Source organism: Puntigrus tetrazona, unplaced genomic scaffold, assembly GCF_018831695.1.
Source record: "Puntigrus tetrazona isolate hp1 unplaced genomic scaffold, ASM1883169v1 S000000396, whole genome shotgun sequence".
NCBI classification, from domain to species: Eukaryota; Metazoa; Chordata; class Actinopteri; order Cypriniformes; family Cyprinidae; genus Puntigrus; species Puntigrus tetrazona.
In genome coordinates this window covers 302,446-327,953 of record NW_025048049.1, presented here as the reverse complement: position 1 = coordinate 327,953, position 25,508 = coordinate 302,446, and the positions used below count along the sequence as shown (strand labels likewise).

At 37.7% G+C, this 25,508-nt stretch overlaps 1 protein-coding gene across 4 annotated transcripts in view; it reads right to left on the bottom strand.

Annotated features, from left to right (window-relative positions):
- The window catches only part of LOC122333798 (cAMP-specific 3',5'-cyclic phosphodiesterase 4D), a 153,403-nt gene that overhangs the window by 107,166 nt on the left and 20,729 nt on the right, over positions 1–25,508 (bottom strand). For 2 of the 4 annotated variants that reach the window (XM_043231582.1, XM_043231584.1), the window contains exon 3: positions 15,779–16,017. In XM_043231582.1, the coding sequence (XP_043087517.1) occupies positions 15,779–16,017 (239 nt within the window). Of the gene's footprint in view, positions 1–10,777; positions 10,926–15,778; positions 16,018–25,508 lie in introns of those variants that run through there. The other 2 variants (XM_043231586.1, XM_043231590.1) reach the window with 1 other exon arrangement.

Genomic DNA, 25,508 nt, shown 5'->3' with positions numbered 1-25,508 from the left:
CTATGGGCTGAACATTCTGCCAGCAATTTCCATAATTCAGCAAACCCGCACCTGTTGGTAACTCGGCTACAATCCTTCCTGTTTTTGAACTAATTGGAGTGAGTCTAATGTCATCTCCAGTGTCATTCTGATTTGATTAAACCAAGGGAAGTCAACATGTGCTCTACTCCGAAGAAGAGCAAAAGCACTTACAGAGAGCAGCCAAGCCATTAAAAAGATAATGATGAGAGATTAAATTATAACTGCAGTTCCTGGAAGGACAACAAAATCCTGGATGTGACCCAAAATGTGGCCTTTTTGCTTAAAAAAAATTAACAAAACAAGTCCTGAAACATGCACAAACCCACCAATAGGTATTTGCCATGAGCCTGTGAAACAGAATCAAAGCACAAGCAGCAGGGAAACGTCTTGCATTAAGTGATTTAAGACAACATACAGTGGGAGCTGAACACAGACGGGAAAGGAGGAGCAGAAGACAAACACATAAAAGAACTCTTTGGCATATTTTGATATTGCTATCAACTGACAAAACATCGGAATCCTAGAGGAATGCCATATGAGTAGACTTAACAAACATAAAGCATAAAAAGACGCACGCACAGTGAAGAACATACAGTGACATTTAGAGCTGCAAGGCAACCGTTTGAACAATGCCAGCAGTGTTTCATTCGCACTGAGGTCATATTTCAGGTATAATAACGATAAAAAGAAAAGCAGTAATATAAGATATTACAATCTTTCAGCAGAACAATAAACGTTCAACGGAAATGATTGCGAATACGAGTATTTGCTGTTCACTTAAAGGAATATTCTAGGTTCACTGCAAATTAAACTTTAATCGAAAGCATTTGTTTCTCGTGTCAAGACAAATGACAGAAGCAAGACTTTTTTGAAAGAAAAACAGATTATTTCCAAAAGCACAGCCACAAAAATAAAAATAAAAAAATCTCACTCATCTTTCTTTTGAAACTTACATCTACTATCTCAACTCTAGTAATGATCATTTAAAGCAAATTTAATTCCACATTACATGAACAAGGGCAATGAGGATACACACGGTTCAATTAAAAAAAGAAGCAAGCTGTTTGCATAATCCAATTAAGATGCCTTCATGCATCGCAATGTATTGAATCGTGACATGTATTGCGATGCGTATCGTATTGTGAGGTTGTTTGTTTTAAGCCCTCGTGTTTACTCTTTTCTATGAAATCAGCCTATGCAGTTATCTCTGCAAATTAAGATGATATATTAATGTAAAAAAGACACTTCTTTGCCATACATTTTTATCAGTCTGTTAAGCAAAGCTTTATTTGCCGTTCCGCTGTGTTCACTCATCAATGCATGTCAGCTAGACAAACACACATGCATGTTCTGCTTCAATATGTCCTTGCTGAACACGTCCCGCTCTATGTAACTAAACAGCCTGACGCTTTAATCTTTGATGAGCTGAGAGCCGCCACGAATGGCAGAGCACTCAATCTAAGTTGACAACTTGGTAAAATACATTTCCCAAGAGCTCAGGGTGGAATCACAAGCTTTCGCGCTAGGCCGGCCACATACCGCCTCCAACATAACATTAGCAGTCCCTGCACTTATAGCCATAAATGTCAGTTTTACACAGGCTTTCTGAGAGTCAGCCAAGAGCATGACCTGAAGTACAGAAACAAAATGACAATAAAGCCAACAGATAAATATAATGTCACAGTCAGGGTTACATAAGTTAACTAAAACGAACACCTTAAAAAAAACATTTTGTCATTACTTCAGTGCCTAAAAAAAAAAAACATTTGAAAATGCAAATTGTAAAATACAAATTGAAATGACCAACTACTGGTCCTGACAATAATACAGCATTCTCGTCATGGATTCATGTGAACTGAGATCATACTGTACATTGTCTTCCCTACTGTAAACAAACTTCAAAAGCATAAAAGGAAAAACTTTTCTGCATTTAGTGTAATTGTTGTCATGTAAACGTAACCTTGATGCACTAGAATAACTAAAATTTTAACCTGAATATATTTAACCAAAAATACAGGAATATAAAGACATTAAGTAAAAAAGTGCTCAGTAATTGATAAAACCATATTTTATAATTTAGTGTTTTCTAATTTACACCATGTTTTGAGACTCAAATGCTAGTAAACATAATTTTCTTGAAGCTACATAAAAACACGAATATAAAGATTTCATATTGATTTAAGGTTTGTAAATCTGGTTTGTATAAAGGAATTTGTTGTGTCAAGAGCTTTTATTTTTGTTGACCGTCATCATTCTCAAGGCTTGTATCGAGTGTTGAGACCTACAGTATTTTCAAACATTAAAAACTATGTCCTGGAAATAATTTTGTTTCGTAGGGTGACATATTCCTCATAGATATAGCATAGCTCACTTAACATCTTAAAAGACTACATATATACAGAAAACACAGATATCTAGTCATAAAAAATGGAAGTTACACTTTAACGAGGAATATCAGGGAATTTGTCAACATTTTGGATCAATAAATCAAAAGAACAAGATTACACTTCAAAATCAAAACATAATATGGACTAGTCTCTGTAAATGTTAAGCTGCAAAAAAGTATTTTATGTTCATGTTCTGCAGTGGGAATGAATAGCATAGACTACTAATACTACTGCTGTTGAAAATGAATAAAAATTATTTTCAAGGAATTGTCAAGGACACAATATTTCTTCCATGTTTTAATTTGACGTGAAAATCCCATTTTATTTTGGAGAAAAATAAATACGCGAAACATTGATGTGAAATAAAAGTTTGAAATAAATAAAACATTTCATAGGGCCCTAAACTGATGTTAAATTATTATTATACTTGACATGCTTTTTTAATTCGAAACATTAAATTTCACTATTTAAATCGGGTCAGAATCCAGTTCAGTTCATCCTACTTCAGTTATTAGGACAATGACTGCAAAAACAGTTTTTAAAAATGTTTGCAATGTATTTGTAATAAATAAATGAATAAAAACTATAACATTATCTTAATGTTGCTAAAATAACACTGGTCACGGTCACCCATGGAAGAACGTCCTGAGGGTTTCTAATTTGAATGCAATCAGCTCCTCACTAAAGAGCACACGTATTAGTCACTAATTAGAGAGAGGTAGGGCTCAATGGGACGTTCCTAAACATCTGCAACAGTCTAATTAATCCCGTTAATGTGAAACTGAACAAACTCGGTTAGCGTACGAGTGAATATCTAGGAGGAACAGGAGTCATTTCTTTTGGGGGGAAAATGTAAATGTTGCGCAAATGTCAAGTCAAGTTCTGCCGTCAGGTTTCAGGCTCTTTGTTAGAAGTTTGGAGAAAGACAGCGATGAGTCACATTTAGGGACGTGAATTTACTTAAAAGCTGGAGAGGGACCTGAGGAGGCTGATAAATTCGTCTTTCACTGATGTACTTAAATTCAGTGTTTTTCCCCCAAAAAATGATGTAGCTAAATTTTACCACTGGCCTCCACAGAGAACTCGAAACCCATACGGATTGAAATGTCTATAATTTTTTAACTTCTCCTCATTTATTCTGACCTTTACTGAATACCGTAACTAAAGCTTAATTTCTCATTGCATTGCCTAGTGCAGCCTCATTATAAAGGTGAGTAAAAATACTGGTGGTGGTAATTGGTAATTCCTTCCCTAAATTGTATACTTAATGTAAAAATGGTATAATTATCTACCAAGACATACATACATATATATATGTTAAGTGTTGCTTATTTCACCATGCATCCACAGCACTATAATGAGCACATCCAGACATCATTTGTTGCTAATTGCAACTTAAACATCATTTATAAAATGAATCCCCCCAGACTAGTGCTAAAGAAAATCTTCTCTAATGGTCCCAGACAAAAATAGGTATTTAGGTTTGTGTACCATCATTTATGCGATGAGGATCAGAGGGTACCAGAAGTCGTTAAAATAAAGTGTGGTAATTGCCTCCTTGTTTATATAACAAATAAGCTCTGATATGTTCTGAGTGCAGCGACTTCGGGCCATTTCTACAGACAGAAAGACAGCACAATTTGTTAGCATAATAATGGCACTCCAATGAGGCTTTTTCTGGAAACCTCTGCAATCTGGGTTTATAGATAATGGACAAGTGTAATTTTTCTTGAAATTGCTATTAAACAGACACACAAGGGGGATGATTACATATGTTTCTGTTTTTTATTGCTGAAGAAAATTTAATTTGTGCTAATATGCATCTAATATGTTCTAGCATCAAAACATTACAAAAATGCAGACAAATAAAGAGTTTTATGATGAACTAAACAGTAAAGTTTAAAATAAATTAAATAGAAATTATATATATGGAATTTAAACATGACAACATACTGCAAGTATCTCACACAGGTTTAAGAGAAAAAAGTTCAAAAGAAAGAAAAGCATATAGCTTGCCAAAATAACTACACCAAAAAGTTTCAAATGAAAACCTGCCCAAAACTAGCTACATTAAATTCTTTACATTTTTCATACTACTAATTTTCCTTTCCCAGACTATGGAATGACTAAAGCTATAACACTATTGAATTCCATAACTATTCCATGCCTTAAAAGTCACACTTTAGAAATGGAAAGAAATATATTATATTTAGAAAGAAAATGTTATTTTTAGCAGCCACTGGCAGATATATCCATTGTTTACAGCATAAACATCCAAAACGTGTCATTTTATTTCTTTTTTGCCTTCCTGTAGAAGGCTTTAATGGTGTACGAAGGTAAAGTCTCCTGTTTAGCAGCCCTGCATGAAGAAATATAATTTCCGTATGATTGACATTGTGGCACAGAGTCTTTAAATGCACAGTGATGGACAGCAGAAACCTAATGTCGTGAAATCCATTACAGCGGCGAGGGCTGTTTCAGCCATGTGACACGAGCGAGCACTCATTCACTCACTCACTCTCTTCTAGGTCGGCTCTCAGCACCCATTATCTCTGTACTGACCCACCTCAAAAATACTCCAAAGACACGCGCTCATTCACTCCACATTCACCAAACTATTGTTCCTCGGGCCATGTAGCAATCAGTGCTAATGAGAAAAGGGAGTTGGAACTAATGAAAGACACCGTTTGAGAAATCAAGATGACCTGAAATTTACACAGCCAACCACCAAATAAGGGGAAAAATTGGCTTTGGCAAGTAGCTAAAAAAAGTACTGGCTATTAAGCAGCAATACTTTTAGGAATTGTAACTTAACTAAAAAATCCTAATGGTGTTGGCTCAACAAAGCCTTGTTTGAAAGTTCTGAAAAAAAGACAGATTTAAAAAGCTACTAAGAAGTGTGAAGGTTTATAGGTCTTATGAATAGATGAGGCTAGAAGAAAACTTCAACAATAGCTGACAGGTCCAAACACATAAGTGCAATGGCCAGTTATATTAGTCAGTTAAATTAGTCTATATGATTTACACAATTAGACAACATGTTTACAAGAAACAGTTTTAACAAGCCAGTGTTTTTTTTATTTATTAAGTGAAGTGACTTGTGGCCAGGTATGGTGATCTATACTTTATGGTTTGTGCTCTGCATTTAACCCACTGAAAATGCACACACACTGTGAACACACTTCCAGAGTAGTGGGCAGCCAAAGCTGCGGTGTCCGGGAGCAGTTGGGGTTTCTTTTCCATGCTCAGGGGTCTCACCTCAGTCAATGGTACTGAAGGTGGAGAGAGCACTGGTTATTCGCCTCCGATCCCTGCCAGACCTGGGACTCGAACCCACAACCTTCGATTTACAGGTCCAACAATTTTTTACACATCTAAACTACAAATACATTTTAATTTTCCTTGGTACATCACCAAACACAAGCAAAAACTATTGATAATGTCATTCAGAAACAATGTTTTGAATGTCTTTCCTGCAAGAATGCAGCTACCTTACACAAAATAAATCGCATTAAAATTTTAAATCGCAACCACAAAATCTAGGCAAATAATGGACAATCATGATTCTTGGCAAATTGCTTTTATTTAAATGATTTACTTTAATGGAACTTTAATGGCTTGCAATGGTTTATGACACTACGGATCAAAAGGCTTAGGTCTTTTAATGTTTTTTAAATATTTTTATTTTTATATTCACCAAAGCTGCAATAATTAAACATTAAAAACAGTAATACTGTGAAATCTTATAACAATTCAAAATAACTGTTTTCCATTTAAATATAATATAAAATGTAATTTATTCCTGTGATGCAAAGCTGAAATTTCAGCATTATTAGTTTTCAGTGTCACATGATCCTTTAGAATCCACTGTGCATTTTTTAGCGGTCTGTGATTAAGAGAAATTTCAAAAGAACAGCATTTATTTGAAACAGAAGTATTTGTAACATTAAAAAATTTAAATCTTCATCAGACTGATGTGTCCTTATAAATAAAAGTAGTATAAAATCTTACTGACCCTTTAAAACTTTAACCAGTGTCTAATATTTTCTCAGGAGAGACAAGTTCATTTTGAATGCCCATATGCACATTGTTTTTAATTAAGAATCTATGATTTAATCATGACTGAATTGAGGTATAACCCTCTAGTATGTTTGACTCCATGATGGATAGCAGCTGATACACCTCTGTCCCCGCTTCTCACGCTCCGTCACTGCAAATTACAGACATCACACATTGTGTTTTCTGTGCATTAGGAAGTGTAGCGTGCATTAGCTGCCATCCAACTCCTGTACATGACACACGCAGATGGTGTTATCTAAAGTCATCCATCTTATGAGCACCGCCTTCAGTCACAACCTCTTTGTGTAAAAGGTGACAACAGACAATAACGTGACAAAATAATAACTGACACGAGTATGACAGTACATCACGCCAGACAAAAGTAACCCAGGATAAAGAACCCAGTGCAAACCATACGCCTCGTACCAAAACAAGAGCGCTCAATTATTTAAAATACTTCCAGCATCCATCTTCTTTTTGTGGTTTGAGACAAGCATTTAGAGTTGTATTGATTTCCCAAAAGGTCTGGAAGCCTGGATACATTCAGATGAATACAAAACAGGTCTCTGAGGACTGTTCAGAAGCACATTCGCTCGGTTAAGTATACCACCCTTACTAACCACATACACCTCGAACGAGTTTTATTCAAGCACGCTGCTGTTGATACAGTCAGTGGTGCTTTCAATTAGCACTTCAGAAAGTAGTAGCACTACTCAAGTAGCGTGAAGAGTCTAGAAACTCCCACTTTTACAAAAGCATCTTGACTCTAGGACGACAAACAGGAAAAAAATAGAAAGGTTGGTTATTCTTCCTCTGAGCTCCAGCTGGACTCTTCATTACAAAGTGACACCAGCCGTGACAACTGAGGACAATGCTACAGAGCTAGCCTCTATGTTTTGCAGTTGTTGATTCTAATTAGCCGTCTGTGAAGAGAGTCGAGAGGACAGTGTTCCCTAAAGCAACTTCACATGACTTGAAGGATCTCTGTGAAGAAGCACCATTCAAGTGCCCAAAATGTCTCAAGATGATTAGCCTAAAATGATGAAGCCTGTATAATAACAATAATATCTGATCCTTCCCGTCATGCACAGCAAGCCTGCTCTCAAATTATAAGTTTGGGATGCAGATCTTCAATGATTTATTATGCTGTCAAAATCCATCAGTTGTCTCCAGCTCCACATATTACCGAAACTCAGGAGAAAATTATTCTGCTGTGGTGAGAGCCAACATCATACTGCAAAATTACAGAGGCGCAGTCGTACAGATGATGCTCAGGTGGTAAAATGGGTTGTTTTCTCAGTACGGGGACAGAGTTATTGACAGCAAAGCCATCATCACCGGTCATGTCAAGATGCAACCATTGCATTTTCCCTGTTTACTGCTTTGTGCACATCAGTTTCCTTCCCTACGGAGAACTAACTGTACGGCACCTTCAGAATCTGACCCAGTATGGCTCAAGGCTTGTAAACATTCACTTCCCCTTCATACAATCCAAAGAGTGCTTATAAATCCAAAGAGAAACTCAGTTAAAACTGTGTAGGGATGTGAAGCCGGTTACAGTGACCGGGCTATTGCAGCACACAAATTTCCCTTGAGAATCACCCTGTGCTCTGGTCAGTAAGCTGACAGACAGGCCTACGGGCTTAATAGCTAATGTGCCACCTTCCATCGCAAGGGTCATGCATTTAAAATTTGCTCAAGTAAAGTGAGAAGTGTAAAACAATTAAAAACTGTAAAAATGAGAACTTCAGCCAGGACTTAATAAAGATGGCCTGCTAGCCCGAGGCCAGTGTAAGAGTGTTGTGTATTGCATGTTGTTCTTGCAAAAACTGCTGATTAGTCACCAAGACATCTCTTCTTGTTGCCTTAAAATAGATGGCTTTGTTGAATGTGCAAGTTGTGATAGTGAGTCCTTAATAACATTATTAAACTAGTTAGATTATTATAATAAAACAAAAACAACAACAATATAAATACGACAAAATATACACGTTTTAGTCAACAAAAAACGAAAAGAAAAAAATACATAATATACATATATATTTACACATGATGTTTCCATCTAAAAATTAATTGCTAAAAATGAAAAAACTAATCAAAACGTAATTTTGTGGTAAAGTAAGGCGAGCGAAAACATTGGGAGGGCAATTAAAAATATGAACTACAGAAGAAAAAAAATACTGTCAAATATGACTTTTGGAAAGTGCACCAACCGAATATAAAATGACAGTAATGCACAATTCCAGCTTCTTTCAAAATGTCAACAATTTCAAAGACTTGATGGAATTTCTTACTTCTTACTACCCCAGCAGACAAACAGCAGTGAATTATATAGAGTTCTGGTAGAAACACAGCCACATCTTTGCTGCAAATGAGACGGGGACAGCTATACAGTACAGACTGTGTAATTGGACATGCCCTTGACCCTGATGAAGTCATGTGATGTTACACAATGCTCATATATCTGAGAAGGTTTCATTTTATAGCTAGAAGGTAATGTAAGTGTCTGTGTATAGTGGTCACGGGGACATACACCCTAATGATGAAGACAACTCAAGTTTCTGAATCTGACAAGACCCCTAAATACAACAAACAACCCCAGCACGGGTCAACAAAAAACGAGCACCACATCGGCTGAAGCTTAATTAGGCTGGAGTACCAAGTGCACTTTCTAATGCAAAAGTAACAACCTGAGCATAACCAACTCTTAGACAGGCAGTGCATGGTGGTTTAACAAACCCAAATTTGACCAAGTAGTACAAAATTCATATCAAATCCCTGGGGGTTGTTCTACTGTCTAAAGAATCTATCCATCCATCCATCTATCCCTGGATTAGCCCAACAATGAGCTCTCTGGATTGCACTCAGTGAATGAAATCCAAAGCTGCCATTACTCCTTGCAAGCAATATATTGGGAGATGAGGGCAGCCTGCCCAGAAATAACATAGGACAAAGTGTTCTCTGTATAGAAGAGTAAGAACTGACCTCTGCAACGTACTATGTTCATCAAGATATGCTGAAATGAACTCCAGAGGGGAAAAAAACATCTTGATTTGGCAATACCGTGTAATCAGTGAAAAAAATCAAGAAGACTGCACCAATGGCAACCGAGTAGGCAATTAACATTTGCCATGCTGGTTTCCTTCATCTACGCACGAAAATGAGAGGACGTGGTTCGAGGTTTAAAAGAGAAAGACACTTTGGCACATTAATTATGTCTGTAAGTGGAGAGGTTTGTCCTCTTAAGGACAACTCAAGGTGGAACAGCTATGATTTATGATCAGCAAAACAGAATGGTGCTTCACAAGGCAACTCTGAGACTGTTCATGACGATTGGCATCAGCGTTATCTAAACTTGCCTATTGACTGGTGCAGATTAATAAATGCAAACACAATTTAGACTGCCAAATAACCTTAAATATAATGCCAAAACTATAACAACGCATATGAATATTACCAGTGCATATTATGTTCTTAATTTTCGCAGTCCAATGATCTTTTAAGGCATTATTAGTATAAAAAAAGCAGAAATTAAACTGTAATATTACTAATATAACAGAAAATAAGTACATTTATATGGTTATATGAACACTCAAAAGATAAAAAAATCAGCATAATGGGTCCTTACAAATATCATTTAAACTAAAAAAACGCAGATGAGTTGATTAATAAATTCAAATCCATAAACCAAACAAAACGGTTGCAACAGCGCAAGTTAATTCTACCTGGTTCCACCCAAGCAATGTCTAGATCGAATAGCTATAATAAACCAGATTTTCCATATACATCGGATTATATTGACATAAACACCATATAACCCATGTTTGCCAATCACACTTTACTGCATTCCACTTTAATAGAGCGTAATCCATCTAATAAAATAAATAAACAGAGCAGAAAGACGAGTAGACATGTGATAAAAATACGTTTGCAAATATTTGCGCAATAGAAAAAAAATAGAACATTTAAAGAAAGACTTTAAACGCGATTAAATAGGGGGGAAATACTGTATGGCTGTAGTTTTTTTTTATTAGAGATAAATTTGGCACTCTGATTATACAACGTTACCAATAACGAAACAATTACACATACAAGAAAAACACAGGCGCGAGGAGTCTCGCGCGTAACAAAGAAACTCCACGCGCTTTAACGCTATTACTTTCAACGGAGTCCACCGAGTTTAAAGTTCATTCTAAGACAAAACAGAGCCGTTTCCTGCGGGGATGAACTGATCCACACAAAGAAAGTGCACTTCGCAAAAGCACACACACCCATCTGCCCCTCTCAGTGATGAAGAAGACAGATCTTACCGTCTAAATCCCTGAAAAGACGACGGCCAAGACATCCGTGATTTCTTCAGACCCGGTCGATGACCCGTATCCACCGCGTAGGTTCGGTCCATTTTCCCCGGTGCTTTCAGGTAAGCTATCTGTCGGTGTGTGTGTGAGAATATCCCGCTGTCTCCCCCTCTCGTCCGCTCTCTCTCTCTCTCTTTCTCTGAGAGTTTCTGCGCTAGAGACGGTTGGGCTGGCGGATGCTGCCTCCGCAAACGATCGGGAGGAGCGCGCGCATCATCTCCACACTGATGCTGCCGGTCACTTTCCCGCTCAGCAGGAGCGACCGTTATTTCAAACCGTCAAACTGACTGAGGGAAAGCGACTAGGCGCGAGACTCGGCTAATATTCAGCGCGTCACATTTTCATCACATTGAAAATAATAACTAAATGAAATCAAACCAAATACCGGTGCTGCTCACATTATAATTAAGACAAATAATACGTATACAATCGCAGGGAACACCTTTTAAATCAACATATTTAGCTTTTATAAAATTTACTAAATAGGACAGTTTGTGGAAATTGAAATTTATGTGTATGGTTTGTTAGGGCAATATTTGGCCAAGATGCTACTATTTAAAAATCTGAGTGCAAAAAAAAATCATTTTAAATATCTTAATCATAATCTATGTGGCTATTGCAAAAAATACCCAGGCGACTAATTAGGACTTGATTTAGATTTTTGGTTCCAGGGTCACGTGGCGTATTCAAAGTTTTTATCCAATAATGGTTAGAATGAGAACGTCTACTTCTCTTTCGAATTTTGTCGTAGCTCTGGCATCGCATTAAAGAGCTAATTAGCCGATTAAGTGGGTTTACTTATTGTAGAGTTAACCATGTGCATTGTTATGTTTAAAGAGGATGTCATAAAGATTTTCAAACAATTGGTTCATAAGCTACCTCACCTTCTGTGGGAATACATATGAAGACAGAAGACAATGAGCGCAGCGCTGAAAATGTGCGTAGCAGTACATAAATATCACCTGCCTCCAACAAGCAATAGCACAAACAATGAGCAAATCAATGAGCATTTACTCGTGGTTTTTAGACTAAACCAATATTATCTGTGTGTCTCACCCCGACCTACTATTTTAACAAAAAATACATCAAAACAGGAAAGAAAGCTGCCATCTCATGCTGCTATTAACTAGCATTTTTCACCAATTTAGTGGGTGGGCGCTTCAAACCAAATTTTCCTATGCAAATTAAAGTTTACTGTAGGCTGAGTCGATAAGTTCCATGATTGAACTGAATAATGGATATAGGCCTGGTAGAGCAAATCAAAGCAGCAATTGGTTTTAACGTTTGCTTGCGGTATGTGCTCTGTGAGCTCGGAAAGACAGAAAACTCACAATCTGCATATGTGAGTCAGACAAGTAAACCTTTCGAGGGAATAAAACAGGCTGCATTAAATTTGATACCACTGGGCGTGAGGACGGTTGTCAATGATACCGATAATCCAATGTTTTGTGGTCTGTAAATGTTATGCGTCAGATCAAAGATTCATGAACTGACCTTCTCCTTTGAACTGGACGTCGCTTTTAAGACAGGTACGAATGCATCTAACCGCCAGCTAGTGAGTTAGCGAGTTAGACGACGACACCTATGAAGCCAATAGCTTGTTCGTTCGAACAGAACCACGTTGATAATCGGCGTAATTGAAGAACGCGCAAATGCAGAGCTGGGGTTTGCGTCACATGATGCAAAGAATAAAACCGGGAAAAATGTTTTTTTTTATGCTTTACATGGAGCCTGACGCATGATCTATTTATTACATGCCAAAGCATGCACAAACTTCTAAACGAATCCCAGATGTATTCACATATCAAGGGGCAGAATATGACTCACCAGACACATAAAAATTGTATTCCGCTCCACGGCTGATTCAGGCTGCTGATATTGCCACTCCAGCACAGCATGGCTTCAGAAAGAGACAAATTCCTTTTTTCATGCGACTGTGAAACCATGAACCTCTTCTGACTTCGGATGCGCCGGGCCGTTTGTATATGAGGTCTGAATAATGGCAGGTACTTAGGATAGTTAACGTAATGGATTTTCGACATAAAAGTGCACAGTTACTGCGGTTTCGGTGCTGGAGCTGATTTAAACAGTCATGGTGTCACTAGCAGGGTGGCCACGAGCCAGTCAAATCGACTCAGTAAGCAGCAGAGCCGGGAAACGTGTTAGCATGTTGGAGAAATTCGGTGACAGTTCGTAGCACAAACTGAATGAATTATAAATGATCCGCGCTTGGGGCCTAACCAGACAATACATGCAGGAAACTTCTCTACTTTGTATAGGTCAGAAAACCCGTAATGCAATCACAGGAAAGCGCGTCAGGTATTCTATTAATTTCCCTTTACGGGGTAAATGACTTATGATTTATATGACTCGCGATCATTGTGACATTTAAACTGAATGTCTGTGATTCAGAACCTGGCAGGAAATTGCTTCCTCTTTCCCAACAACGTGAACAGGTCTAACAGTGTTTTCTCTGTGGGGCAATGTAAGAGAAGACCTTTTTTGAAAAAAAAAAAAAAAAAAAAAAATGATTCTGTCCTTGGTTCTAAGCGGCACTTCCATCTTTTCATCTAACCTTGTAAACTATTAGACGTTAATGGAAGGAGATTGTACCCAGTCAATAAGGTTTGATTGAATCCTGCCTCGCTAAAACACTACATCAGTGCACGACTAGTTTGGCCCTAAAAATAAAATGCAGCTCTACGATGACGCAGCTTTTCAATGAATAGCTGCAGGAGGAAATTGATTGTGAATGGCGGGGTGCCACTGATTTCTCAGTGTCGCAGAATAAGGCCGCATTTGACGCATGCATTTATACGTAGAACGTCGGCTGTTTGTTAAACCTACTCGAAAACATGCAGAATCTTTAAAATGCCATTTCAGACATGAAGTGACCACAGCTGATGAAATATTCATGACGGCTATATTGGCCTGATAAAACTCCGTACAGTAGTGCTGTATGTGAGACTTCACAGCCTTATCAACATCTAAACCCTAAACAACCTTGCCAGGAGTCTCAGCTGAAATGCAACCCTACGCATCAACTGAATATTTTCAGGAATAATGGCTGAAATAAAGCCAACTGGGTCAACAAAAATACACGTTTATTAGATGATTATGATTATGTCAAATTTCTAAAGGAACTTTCTACTAATTTCCAGTAAACAAAACCGAAATGCATGGATTTTTATTGCATTTCTCATTAACGGAAGATTACAAGTAACCCACAGTGTGAACTTTACATCTCAGTTTAGGTAAAACTATAAAAAAAACCCCAATGCAACCTCACCCTGAATATTTGGAGTGGTTTTTTTTGTGCCTGCAAGCATCCACCCACAACACCCACAAAATTCTGCACAGGCAAGCAGTACTCGTCTTCAGTAAAAGTGAAAATCAAGTGTGAAATAGTATCACCTAAAAGTGAGGACCACAACATTTCAGAGGCAAGAAAAAGCAAAGATAAATGCCATTGTATATTGCCGTGGACACCTTATAAGAAACTGATCTTAAGCCGCAAATTCTTTTTCATCCATCTGCTTGAGGCCCTGGAGAGACACCCTTCAGCTGTGCCTCTTTAAAGAGCCCATCAAAGAAGGAACAGGCTGCATAGATGATAAGTGACAGAAAAACAGCGACAGGGTGACACTGGACAAAATGTCAAAGTGTGTTCTAATCTAGCCCTCCCACCAAAGAACTTCTCACTCTAAACAGGATTTGAGGAGCTAGTAGCGAAGCCAATCTTCGCCGAAGCCAAAGCAGACGATTTTATCGCCATGCCCACTCCATTCTTACATTTCTATCACTGGTGATGATGAAACGCCACTGCTGAGAAATATCCGAGTGTTTGTACAAAGACTCCCACAATGTTTTCTCCACAAATGACCTTGTGGGTTGGGAAAAAAAAAAAAAAAGCACAGTGCATTACACATGACACAGTTTACAACCAATTATTTTTATGTTGTGAAAGATTTTTGACCTGGCACAGAAAATCCTTAAATTATTTCCATTTGAAGAGTTTATTTGCAAAAACAGATAAATGCGGTTTTTAGGGTTTTTTTAAGAATCATATTTTAATTGTGTTTTATTGTATAAGCTTTAGTTTTTCTTAACCTAATCATAATAACCCAACTGCGGTTTCATTGAAATTAACTGGAATGCACAAAAAAACATGCTTTTTTTAAAAAAAAACTGTTATTCTTGTGAACTCTTCATTTAATGATCACATTTACAACAATGCCATATTTATCGCTTTGGGGAAGTCAATTAAAGAATTATAAGAAAGCAAATTACAATTCATTATAATTTTGTTACAAGTTTATTTTGCATGCATTTTGTGCACTGTTCAAGACAGCTTACACTTTATTTTCGCGGCCGTCTTCAGAAATAAGTCATTTTGCTCTCAATCGAGTGTTATGTCAGTTTCAAGAATGAATTATAAAATGCACTCACGCACTGAAATTATAGCTCAAAACTATGTTTTCCCAAAACAATATTTTTAGAGCTGTAATTTCGCTCTGCAGACATAATTTTTCTGTTAGTTATTAATTTTTTTGTCTTGTACCAAAACCTAATTTTGAGTCATTTGGATGTGCACAACTTTAACAGAATATGTAATCAGTAGAGCATATTTTGGGGATCATCAAAATAAAGTATTAGCATATATTAAGCGCGTAGTCTACCAACAAGCTATTGACTAGTTGACGCGTGCTTATAGTCAACAGAACATCTGAAGTGAAGATATTAATTAATCATGTTTATGAGGCATCAGCTTTGCATCTACTTCCTTTGTTCTTGAAACGTCTTTTCCAGTAACTATATATATATTTAAAAGCACATCGAGAAGTAATTGCATCATCCGCATCCACCTGACATCTTGCAAACAGCACAATGACCGATGCGAGCACTGATAATGTCCATATTTTATGCATCCGCACAAAAGACTGTTTTGCTCACCTGCCGGCGTCAGCAGATGTGATGGCGATGAGCGGGGGGGTGCGCAGCGCCAGAGTGGTTGGTCGGGCGATCGGCTCAGTCTCTTTGCTGTTCCAGTCATGTTGCTCGGCTTGCCGGAAGACCAACGGGGGCAGCTGCAGGTTGCGACTGGAACGTCTGCGTACTTGGAAGAGCTCCACGCCTGGAGCGGCTCCTTCCTCCGCCTCTGCTTCTGGGTACTCCGGGGACCCGTCGCACACCTGGCACAACACAAACACAAACTTATCGTTTACAAGCGCTCTGCCTTTCCCAGAGCTGTTCGGAAAAGATAATGCACAGGCTGGACAGCCGGTGTAGAGTACACGGCCTTACAGAAACATCTTGGGTGTTTGATAGCTTGAGCTGCATACGCATAAAAGCGAAGGGGCAGAAAACTACACACATATACAAAACACACACACACACACACACACTTCCTAGATAAGCCGGTTGTCAGAGACTGAAGTCAAATGAGGCAAGATACATGCAATGCATCAGTTTGCGTCATGTGTCATTCTCAGAGATATTTCAGTTTCTACTCACGGAAATTTCTTAGAATCTCTCAGCTTTTAGCAAATCTTCACACTGCATATATTTTATGTAATCAACATCAAAAGGAAAAATATAATCAAAACATAATAAAATAGCACATTTACCCCCAAAATCAAAAGAACGTATCTGAAGCTGCGTATACTGTACTGTTTTGATTAACTAAACATAAAGCAGTGCAATTATGTACTATAGTAAATATTATGGTCTTAAAAATAGGCTTCATTTCCACCAAGCAAAAACCTGATTTCCGGGTGAAATATGACCTGGATTTGTTTTAGACAGGCTTCGCGAGATTCATCCTAGTATAAATAGATTTGCAGAAAATGAGTTGGTGGTTATAATAGAGGCATGACCCCGAGATGAATTCCCAAATTAAGCAAATTAATTTCTTTAAAGAGTATGTCAAACCTCTTGGGACTCTAGGGGCTATGAATCAGTCCGAATTTAATCAGTGCGGAAAGAGACCTTTTGAAAAAAATGTTGGGAATTATATATTTTCCTTAGCGAAAAAGCATGGTAAGGTGCGCAACAGACACAATTCTAAAGTTATATCTTGTCATATTTTTACACTGCACTTAGCGCCTCATTAATAAGCCACGTTTAATAATATCCTGAAGAGAGGCACTTAGTCTAGCTTTCTAAACACCCTCTCGTGGTGTCCAAAAATGAGCAAAGCAAGCAGAAAATTGCCCAAAAAGCTTGTGTTTTCTGGGCTTACAGTCATTAATTATTGAGCTGTCAAACGTTCTGTCATGCATCATTATTTATGGGACATTTAACCAACACAAATTCTCCCAAATAAACCAAAGACTGGGTTCTCTTTGGCAGCGATATGTTAACAAAAGTGGCCAAGAAGACAGTGACTGACATGAGAAAATTACAACAAAAAACACAATAGTCACACGCAAACGATACATACAATGCAATACAGTTAATTCCCCTGGTGTGCTCTCTGACGCCTGCGAACAGCTCTGGAGAACCACCTAATAGGCTGTGTTTACATTACTAGCGCTTTTTTTCCACAATGAAGGGAACCGTTATGAGTGCAGCATCCATTCACGGTGCATGTCCCGTAGGGACTGCTGAACTGTGCCGCAAAAAGATAGAAAGCTTGCTGTCGGAGGAAAACCGAGATTCTGTGTTTTGCATTTCCCGAGCTGCTACTTTTAGCATAAGTAGTACGTCAGTATAAACATAAACTTATATAGAGAGGTTTCCGTGGAAAAGAGACGGCGTCGTTCATTTGCATTTTACATGGCTTTATTTGCCCACAAAAACGTGTTGCAATAACTTACTTCAAGCTCTTGCTCTCTCTATTAACTGGACCAATAACTTAATGCATTCATCATGACCAGAAGTATCAAAACAGCTATCAAATTAAAGCTCACCTCTATTTTCCCCTTTTGCAATAAGCCCCTAATGCACAATTCATTATTATATGAGTAGTTTGACTCATCCACTGAAGCCTGTGGGCATGTTGAAAGCCGAGGCCCCCAGCACAAAGCATCAAGGGCTTCATTTATAGTCTGAGCAACATCTCACACCGAAGGCACATAAAATGCATCCATGTGACTAAACAAGGGGATGGAATTAGCCAAAGAAGCGCAGTTGGTTGGCTGTCTGGAGACAGGCGGCACAATATTATGAAAATTGCAGAAACACAATAAGATGTACAGCGTTATTATAGAGTCAGAGTCACGTCTGGATGGGCGGGTGGAAGACGGGGTTTAAAATAGTTTTTTAGAGCGGCTGTGGAGATGGAGATCACAGCGATGGTTTGAATGCTCAGAGCTGGAAAATACTTCATATTAATTCTACATTAATATAAACCAATAAACTATTTTACGCTGGAACAAAAGGAGTGAACCCTCCACCTGCGGCTCACGGTAGAACGCGGCACTTTGTTCGGCGAGAAAACAGAAAAAGGGGATTGTGAGGCTAATTTCGACTATTTGCCAAATGTATTCTGGGAAGAAAAAGCAGGCAGAGGTTATCGGCTGGGCGTGGGTTTGAACGGTTTGAACATCTTGCCCTGGACAATAGAGCATGACTCATGCTTGAGAGCTACTAAGAGCTAGATTGACTGAAAGGCCTAAAAACAGCCAGAACTGATCGATAGACGTTTATAACAACAGATTTGACAGAGCGGGCCATGCTCAGAGCTGGAAAATACTTCATATTAATTCTACATTAATATAAACCAATAAACTATTTTACGCTGTGAAATAAAATGTGAAAATAAAATGTAATTATGAAATTACTAACATTTATAGCACACATGCATATATACATACACATCCTTCACGCACCCTTCCTGGACCCACGAGGACACACACACACACACACACACACACACACACACATATATATATATATATATATATATATATATATATATATATATATATATATATATATATATACTTTTCATTAACTATTCCAACCTGGTGAAATGGCCTGCCCAACTCAAATCTAGGAGCTGAATCTTTAGCCATCTTCAAGAAATGTCTAAAAACACATGTCTTTGACCCTCTAAAGCTCTGTTCACACCAAGCACGATAACTGTGAAGACAACAATAAAGATATAGTTCTTTTTAATGGTAATGAATAGCAGAGTCCACAGCACATTAACGATAAAGGCACTGAGAAACGATACCGTTGGATTCATTTTCAGACTGATTTTTTTTTTCAGCTGATACAAATGCTAACAGCCAATCAGAATCTGTCCTGCTGTCACGAACTGGAGATTTAAAGTGACAGACGCGAGTGTGCATACAATAAACAGACGATAATATTCACTGGTGTGGACACTAATATCATTATCTTTATAGTTATCATGCTTGGTGTGAAGGCGCCTTAACTCTAGCACTATCTATTCTAGTTATACTTTATCTATCGGTCTTCTTTTTATTTATTTAAAAAAACGCCCCCTTGACCCTCTACTAATTACATATTTATTTTCTAACTGCTAGTTTTTCCTTATATACTAGATTTTTTTCTGTTCTAACAAAAAAAAATCAATAAATGAACAGTTTCTGAATGTAGCTTTTTTAAAAACTTCATATTCACCAACGAAAGCCAAAAAATGTAGCCGTGCAACTGCTTTCAGCATCAACAATCAAAAATTGTACTTTAGCAGCATATAATGTTTTCTAAAGGATTATGTGACTTGTGTAATGATGCTGAAATTTCAGCTTTGCATCAAAAGGAATGAATTACATTTCACAACATACTCAAATAGAAAACAGCTATTTTAAATTGTTATAATATTTCACAATATTACAGTTTTTACTGCATTTTTGAGGAAATAAATGCAGCCTTGCTGAGCTTTACGGTCTGAACTTCTGAACAGTAGTGTATTTTATACATATACACTTTGGCTAAAATATTACTATTGTTCTAAATATTACGTCATATCCACAATATAATGCGATGCAACTAAAATGCTTTTTCCTGCACAAAATGATACAGATCCTAACCGGCCCAGATGGTAAATTAATCATAGGTGTACCGATGCTCTCTGCAAATGTTAAAGCTCCTGAATTGGCTTGCAGTGGGAGAACACGGCCACCACCGTCACTGGGGGATGAGCTAAAATATTCATGTCGTTTCACAGTAGCTACTTTCGTTTACAGTCATTGACCGTATATTAAAAGTGCCAGTCAAGTCACTCAGAGAGACTGAGACTGTTTTCTTTACTCCAAACGGCCTTGGCTCCCTCAATAGGACTGCAAGGCAGATGTCATTTTGTGCAAATATTACATCTAATTGTGTGTGTGTGTGTGTGTGTGTGTACACAATTTACACCATTAGCCTGCTCGTCCTTCACAGAGCAGACAAACACAGTCCTATCCCTCGATATTATTTATCCCTTACTGGTTGGCCTGACAGTGTTTCAGAAAGTGAAAAAAATCAGGATACATCCATCCAGTGCATGAAGTATTACTGGGTTCAGGGAATAAATCAGCTGTTTCATCACTCATCCGTCAGTCGAGGTATCCCGGGAGTTACAAGAGCCTGTGTGCTGCGGGAAAGATCGGATCAGCACAGTACCGTTGTTCGCCGTTGTAAGGCTGCTGCCGTTAATAACTAAGAACCCATTTACAAGATTAATCTCGTAGAACAGACGGCATGAGTTATCTTTTGGCTTTTTCTAAGTCCTAACCTTCTCTTAGATGTCTTGATTGACTCTGTAGAGACGAATTGCTTAATTTTCTTGAAAGAGGCATTTTCATTACTTTGAAAGTCAACATGAAATAATGTTAGCAACTCTTTTACTTTTTTAATATGCCATACATCTCGATAAAATGGGACGTTCGGTGAAAAAAAGCGTGATTTTATCCACTGGAAGATAAAAATGGTTTTCACTGAAAAATTGATAGTAAATATAAGTAAGACATAGCTAGTATGGCATGGAAATAAATGCAATTTTAAGTGCAATTTTGAAGTAGAAAGACTGAAATAGTATTTTCTTGTAAAATGTATTTCAATAATATGTTTTACGTACAATTTTGAAAGAAAATGTACGCTGACATATATTATAAAAGTAGACAAATATTCATAGTAATAAGCAATAATCAGGCACGTGTGCTAAAATAGCAGCTTATGTTGACTTTAATAGCTTCCCCAGCTAATACAACCTATATTTAAAGGATGTTGGGTCCATGTTATTCAAAGATCATCAATCCAAGTGTCTGTTTTCCCTTAGGAATCACATTCTTGGATGCCTAAAAAACCATGAAGGGCAGCACAGGGGTCCTTAGCTATAGAGGGAAACTACTTAAACCCACATTCATGTGATTCAGTTCAATATCCACAAGAAAGGCTGAGCCGTGATCGTTGTCTGACAAAAGACAAACAACCTTGAGTTCTCCCTCTCATCGGTTGCAGTGATGCAGTGATCCACGGCGCTTCTGTGACCTATGGATTCCCGCTTGAATTGCAATTAATGTGCCCCATCATTCTTTTGGAGGAAGCTCTGATGTCGTAAGCGTACTTTATCTGAAATCAATCAGAATCGCAGGCTGAAAGAACTTCCCCACAAATGAAGAAAGCTAATTGGTGCATCGCGATGCGTTTGATAATCGCGTTCAGACGATGCTTGCCCAATGCGTGCTTTGTGGTGTTAACGTGAAATGCAATTATGCAAATGCCTTTCAATGCCGGTTCCGTGTGACCATTAGGATGGATTTATCATTCAGCCCATCTGCTTGACAGAGACTAAAACTAAAACGTTCTGGCCCAAAAACATTTTTTTATCTCCAAGCAGCGAAAATGATAAATGGATTTGTCACTACAGGTTTAAACATTTAAAAATTATGGCTTAGCAATCAGAGTGTGCATGAGTGGAGATGATCGCTGTGAAATACTGAGGTTTTATTCTTTTAGCGAGGAAATGTGACCTTCTTAATACACACACTTATACAATCAAAGGCGGTTTAAGAAAAGAAAAGAGAGATTCAATGAAAGAAACGTCATAACAAACCACCTTATGTCTGTATTGATTTAAATTGGAAATGTTAATATAATTATTGCAGGGGAAATTTGCATAATAGGGAAAAATGTATTTGATACTAGGCAGTTGTGAGTGGTTGCTATATGGTTGCTAAAATGATCAACCATACATGGTGATTTGTGGCATAATGACACATAGTCAAATGACTAATGATATGATGCATTAATGCATCTATCTATCTATCTATCTATCTGTCTATCTATCAATATTTTTTACATTTATATCTTTTATAGACTGTCTCAAATGAAACCACTATAGAAGAATATTGATACACTTTCATAAAATATTTGATAAGTTTTAAAACTTTCTTTCTTTTCTCCTCTATAAACTCTATTTTTCAGCATCTGTTTGTGAGTGTCTTTTCTAAAATCTTAACTGTATTTTTGTTTTGGATGAATAGGACTTTAGCGATTTTCAGTGCGATTAAATGTTCATGTTATACTTTGGTTGCATTTTGTGGGTTAATAAAAAAAAAAGTGACTGTATAAAATAGGCGCATAATATGACAATATCGATCACAACCCCCTGAATCTACTTAAATTGCAATCGCCTCATCGCATGTTCTGAGGTATGGGCCGATGCTGAATCTCTGAGAATAAATGTCAGATCATATAGTGCCGAAACGTCCGATTTACACCCTAATGATCTCAGGAATCATTCATATCTAGAGCGCAAACGCTGCAGGATGAGCAACACACTGAAGTTAAATAGTGCCAGGGGTTTTGTTCTGCACCCATTTCCTCCATCATTCTCTACAACTATCTTCTAATGGCTCTTTCCGGCCGTTTAAGAGCCATTAAATCTCTAGCACCCATTTCTAAAACGGTATAATTGCTGCTCCCAAATGAGCCTGCGATACTTTTTCTTACACATTTCCAACAAACAACCTGAAGACCTCCATGTCAGAAAGAAAGCACGCTTGATTCTTTTTCCATTAGCTCAGGATTGGCTCCAAAACTCAGTGAATTACAGTCGCTCTCGATACAAAACGCCGTATGTCCCAGGATGCACGGCTGTAATCCCAGCCAAACCCTCGGAGAGATGACTACAACAAGTGCCGTCAGCAGGTTGTTGGTTCTGTTTTTGAAGCAGTAACTTTGTCTAAGCTCTCACAGTTGGGTTATATTTTTAGACATGTAAGGCGACAAACTGAAGAAGCCCAACAGACTCGGAGTAACTGTCAGCTGGAATAAGAGATACCGCTCCACCCTACAGCGATTCTGCGAAGCTCACATTAACATTTTAATTGCATAAAATAAGCCGGTGTAACAGAGCCGAGCGATCGCAAGCTATTCTGATAAAGCACATTCACCCTGTCAATATTACTCCGCGACTGTGCCATGCTTGTAATGAAAGCTTAAACAATCACAATCATTTAAATACACTTTAATACTGCTGTAAGATTCTTTGGGGCCAAATGGATCCATACTGATGTAAAATTCATGAGTATTTTTCAAACCTCAGCATCTGCTACAACCCTTGAGAGCAGTGTTTTAAAGGGTCATATCTTGGGAAAAAAAATAATTACATTTTCAGGCTTTGAAATAAAAGAGTTGAATATATTGTGTAGACATTTATAACGCAGCGCACTTTTCTCAGACTGTTTATGAAAAATCAAGCAAAATGGGTCATTGACGTCACAAACAAGAAAAAATGTTTTTCTAGCATAGATTTTTTTTGTCTGTTTTTCAGCCAAAATATCAAAAATGATAGTCTTGTTTTCACAAAAAACAAGTCAAAATTAGTTTTTGCTCCAAACAAGTAAAATAATGCGCCAATGGGGTAAGCAGACTAATCTTGTTAGATAATTTATTTTACCCCACTGGCAGATTATTGCAGTTTTTTTCTAAAAGCAAGACGATATTTTTTACTTGTCTAGCAAATCCTTCTTTATCTAAGAATTTCTAGGTATTTTCACTGGAAACAAGACAAAAAAAAAAAACTAAACCAGAAAAGCATTTATTTGCAATTGAATATTCAACGACCACATTTCCATATCAACAACAAGCAACTTGACCCATTTTGGTGTATGGCAAATGACAATACTGTATAGAGATGGTAACCAATCAAAATGGATATAACAAGTCAACTCTACTTTTGAAGGTAAACGGAAAAGGAAAAGGCTACGGCCCATCTGAAGCTCGGAAATGAATAGATTGGTCAGTGGGATGTGTGTGTGAACCATGAGAGAGATTAGCTGAAGCTCTCAGGCCTGAGTGAGTCTTTTACATGTCTCAGTAGAGCATGACACTGTGAATCCACAACAGCAGAACGCATGGTCACCTCGGCTGCCCTGCCAAGGTCGTGACTCACGATTCTACAGTGAAAGTCTATTGCTCAAGGGTTGCCCTTGCGACGCTCGGGAGATTTCGCGGCTGTCACTGATTTGTTAGTGGTGCTGTCAAACGTGAGCGTCACTACAATTGCTCATAGATGCATGTATCTGTGATTTCCATTGCATTTATGCATTTTTTACGTCCACAGCATCTATACTACAAACCAGTGTTGGGACTAAAATTAAAACAAATAAATTACAGCAAAATATAAGTATTACAAAATAAAATGCATTTGAAGAAAAGCTTTAAAGCAAAATCTTACAGGTTGGGAGTATTATTAACAATAAAAATAAATAATTAGCTATAATTAATTTTATTGATTTTAGTATTTGAAGTATGTTTTACTGATTAAAAAAAACAGTACATGGCAAAAATGACTAATTACTGAAATTGTAATTAATAAAGAAGGCTTAATAAATCTTTTTCAAATATTAAATGAATAAAAAAGACAAAAATCTAAATAAAATTAAAAAAATGAAAATATACACTGCTGCAAACATTATTCCTCAAACTTTGTAGCTACAAGATGTGCTTTTAGTATTCAAGTGTATTCTGTATTGTCTCCTCACGTGTGATAAAATGAGTTAAAAACATACATAGTGTTACACTGTTTACAAGGCCAGAACACCCTAGCAACGCCACCGTTCCTTAACAACCATCCACAAACCAAGCATCATGGTGGCAGATTTTCTCATCTTACCTGTCTCAGATGTTTCTAATAAAAGTACTGAATAAAAAGAAAAAGAAAAATGGACACAAATGAAGACGAGATTAGAGCATAGAGCTAGAAAATGAATATTCATTCTAAACATTGAGGTCAACGAGAAGAACGGGGTAACAACAATCACCGTACTCGCATAAATGATTAATTCAGGGTCACCTCAGGCTAAGGAGCAAAATGCTTTCTGAAAGAATAAGCAATCAAACAAGGCTGAATAATCAAGGCAAATTTGCTGCAGTGTTTCAGAGGGGAACTTCAGATAAACAGCCTGCTTACATCGAACAAGCACAGGAGAGCGGCGGAAAGATGAAACGAGAGGAGCAAGAGCGATGTACGCGCGCATCGCTGAGGGCGCTGGGGTTGTGTGTGTGTTGCTGAGGGCTTTATGAGGTGTGTGTGTGTGTGTGTGTGTGTATGTGGCTGCTGTACGTGGGATAAATGTAGCGTCTATTCAATTCAGCTGTTCAAGCCAGCGTGATGTACAAAAGATTTAAGGATCGGCTTGTCACCGAGAGCAACAATTGAAGGTGAGGAATGACTTGCAAGAAGAAAATGTCATTTCAGGTCACACGGCTGCGGAATTTAAAA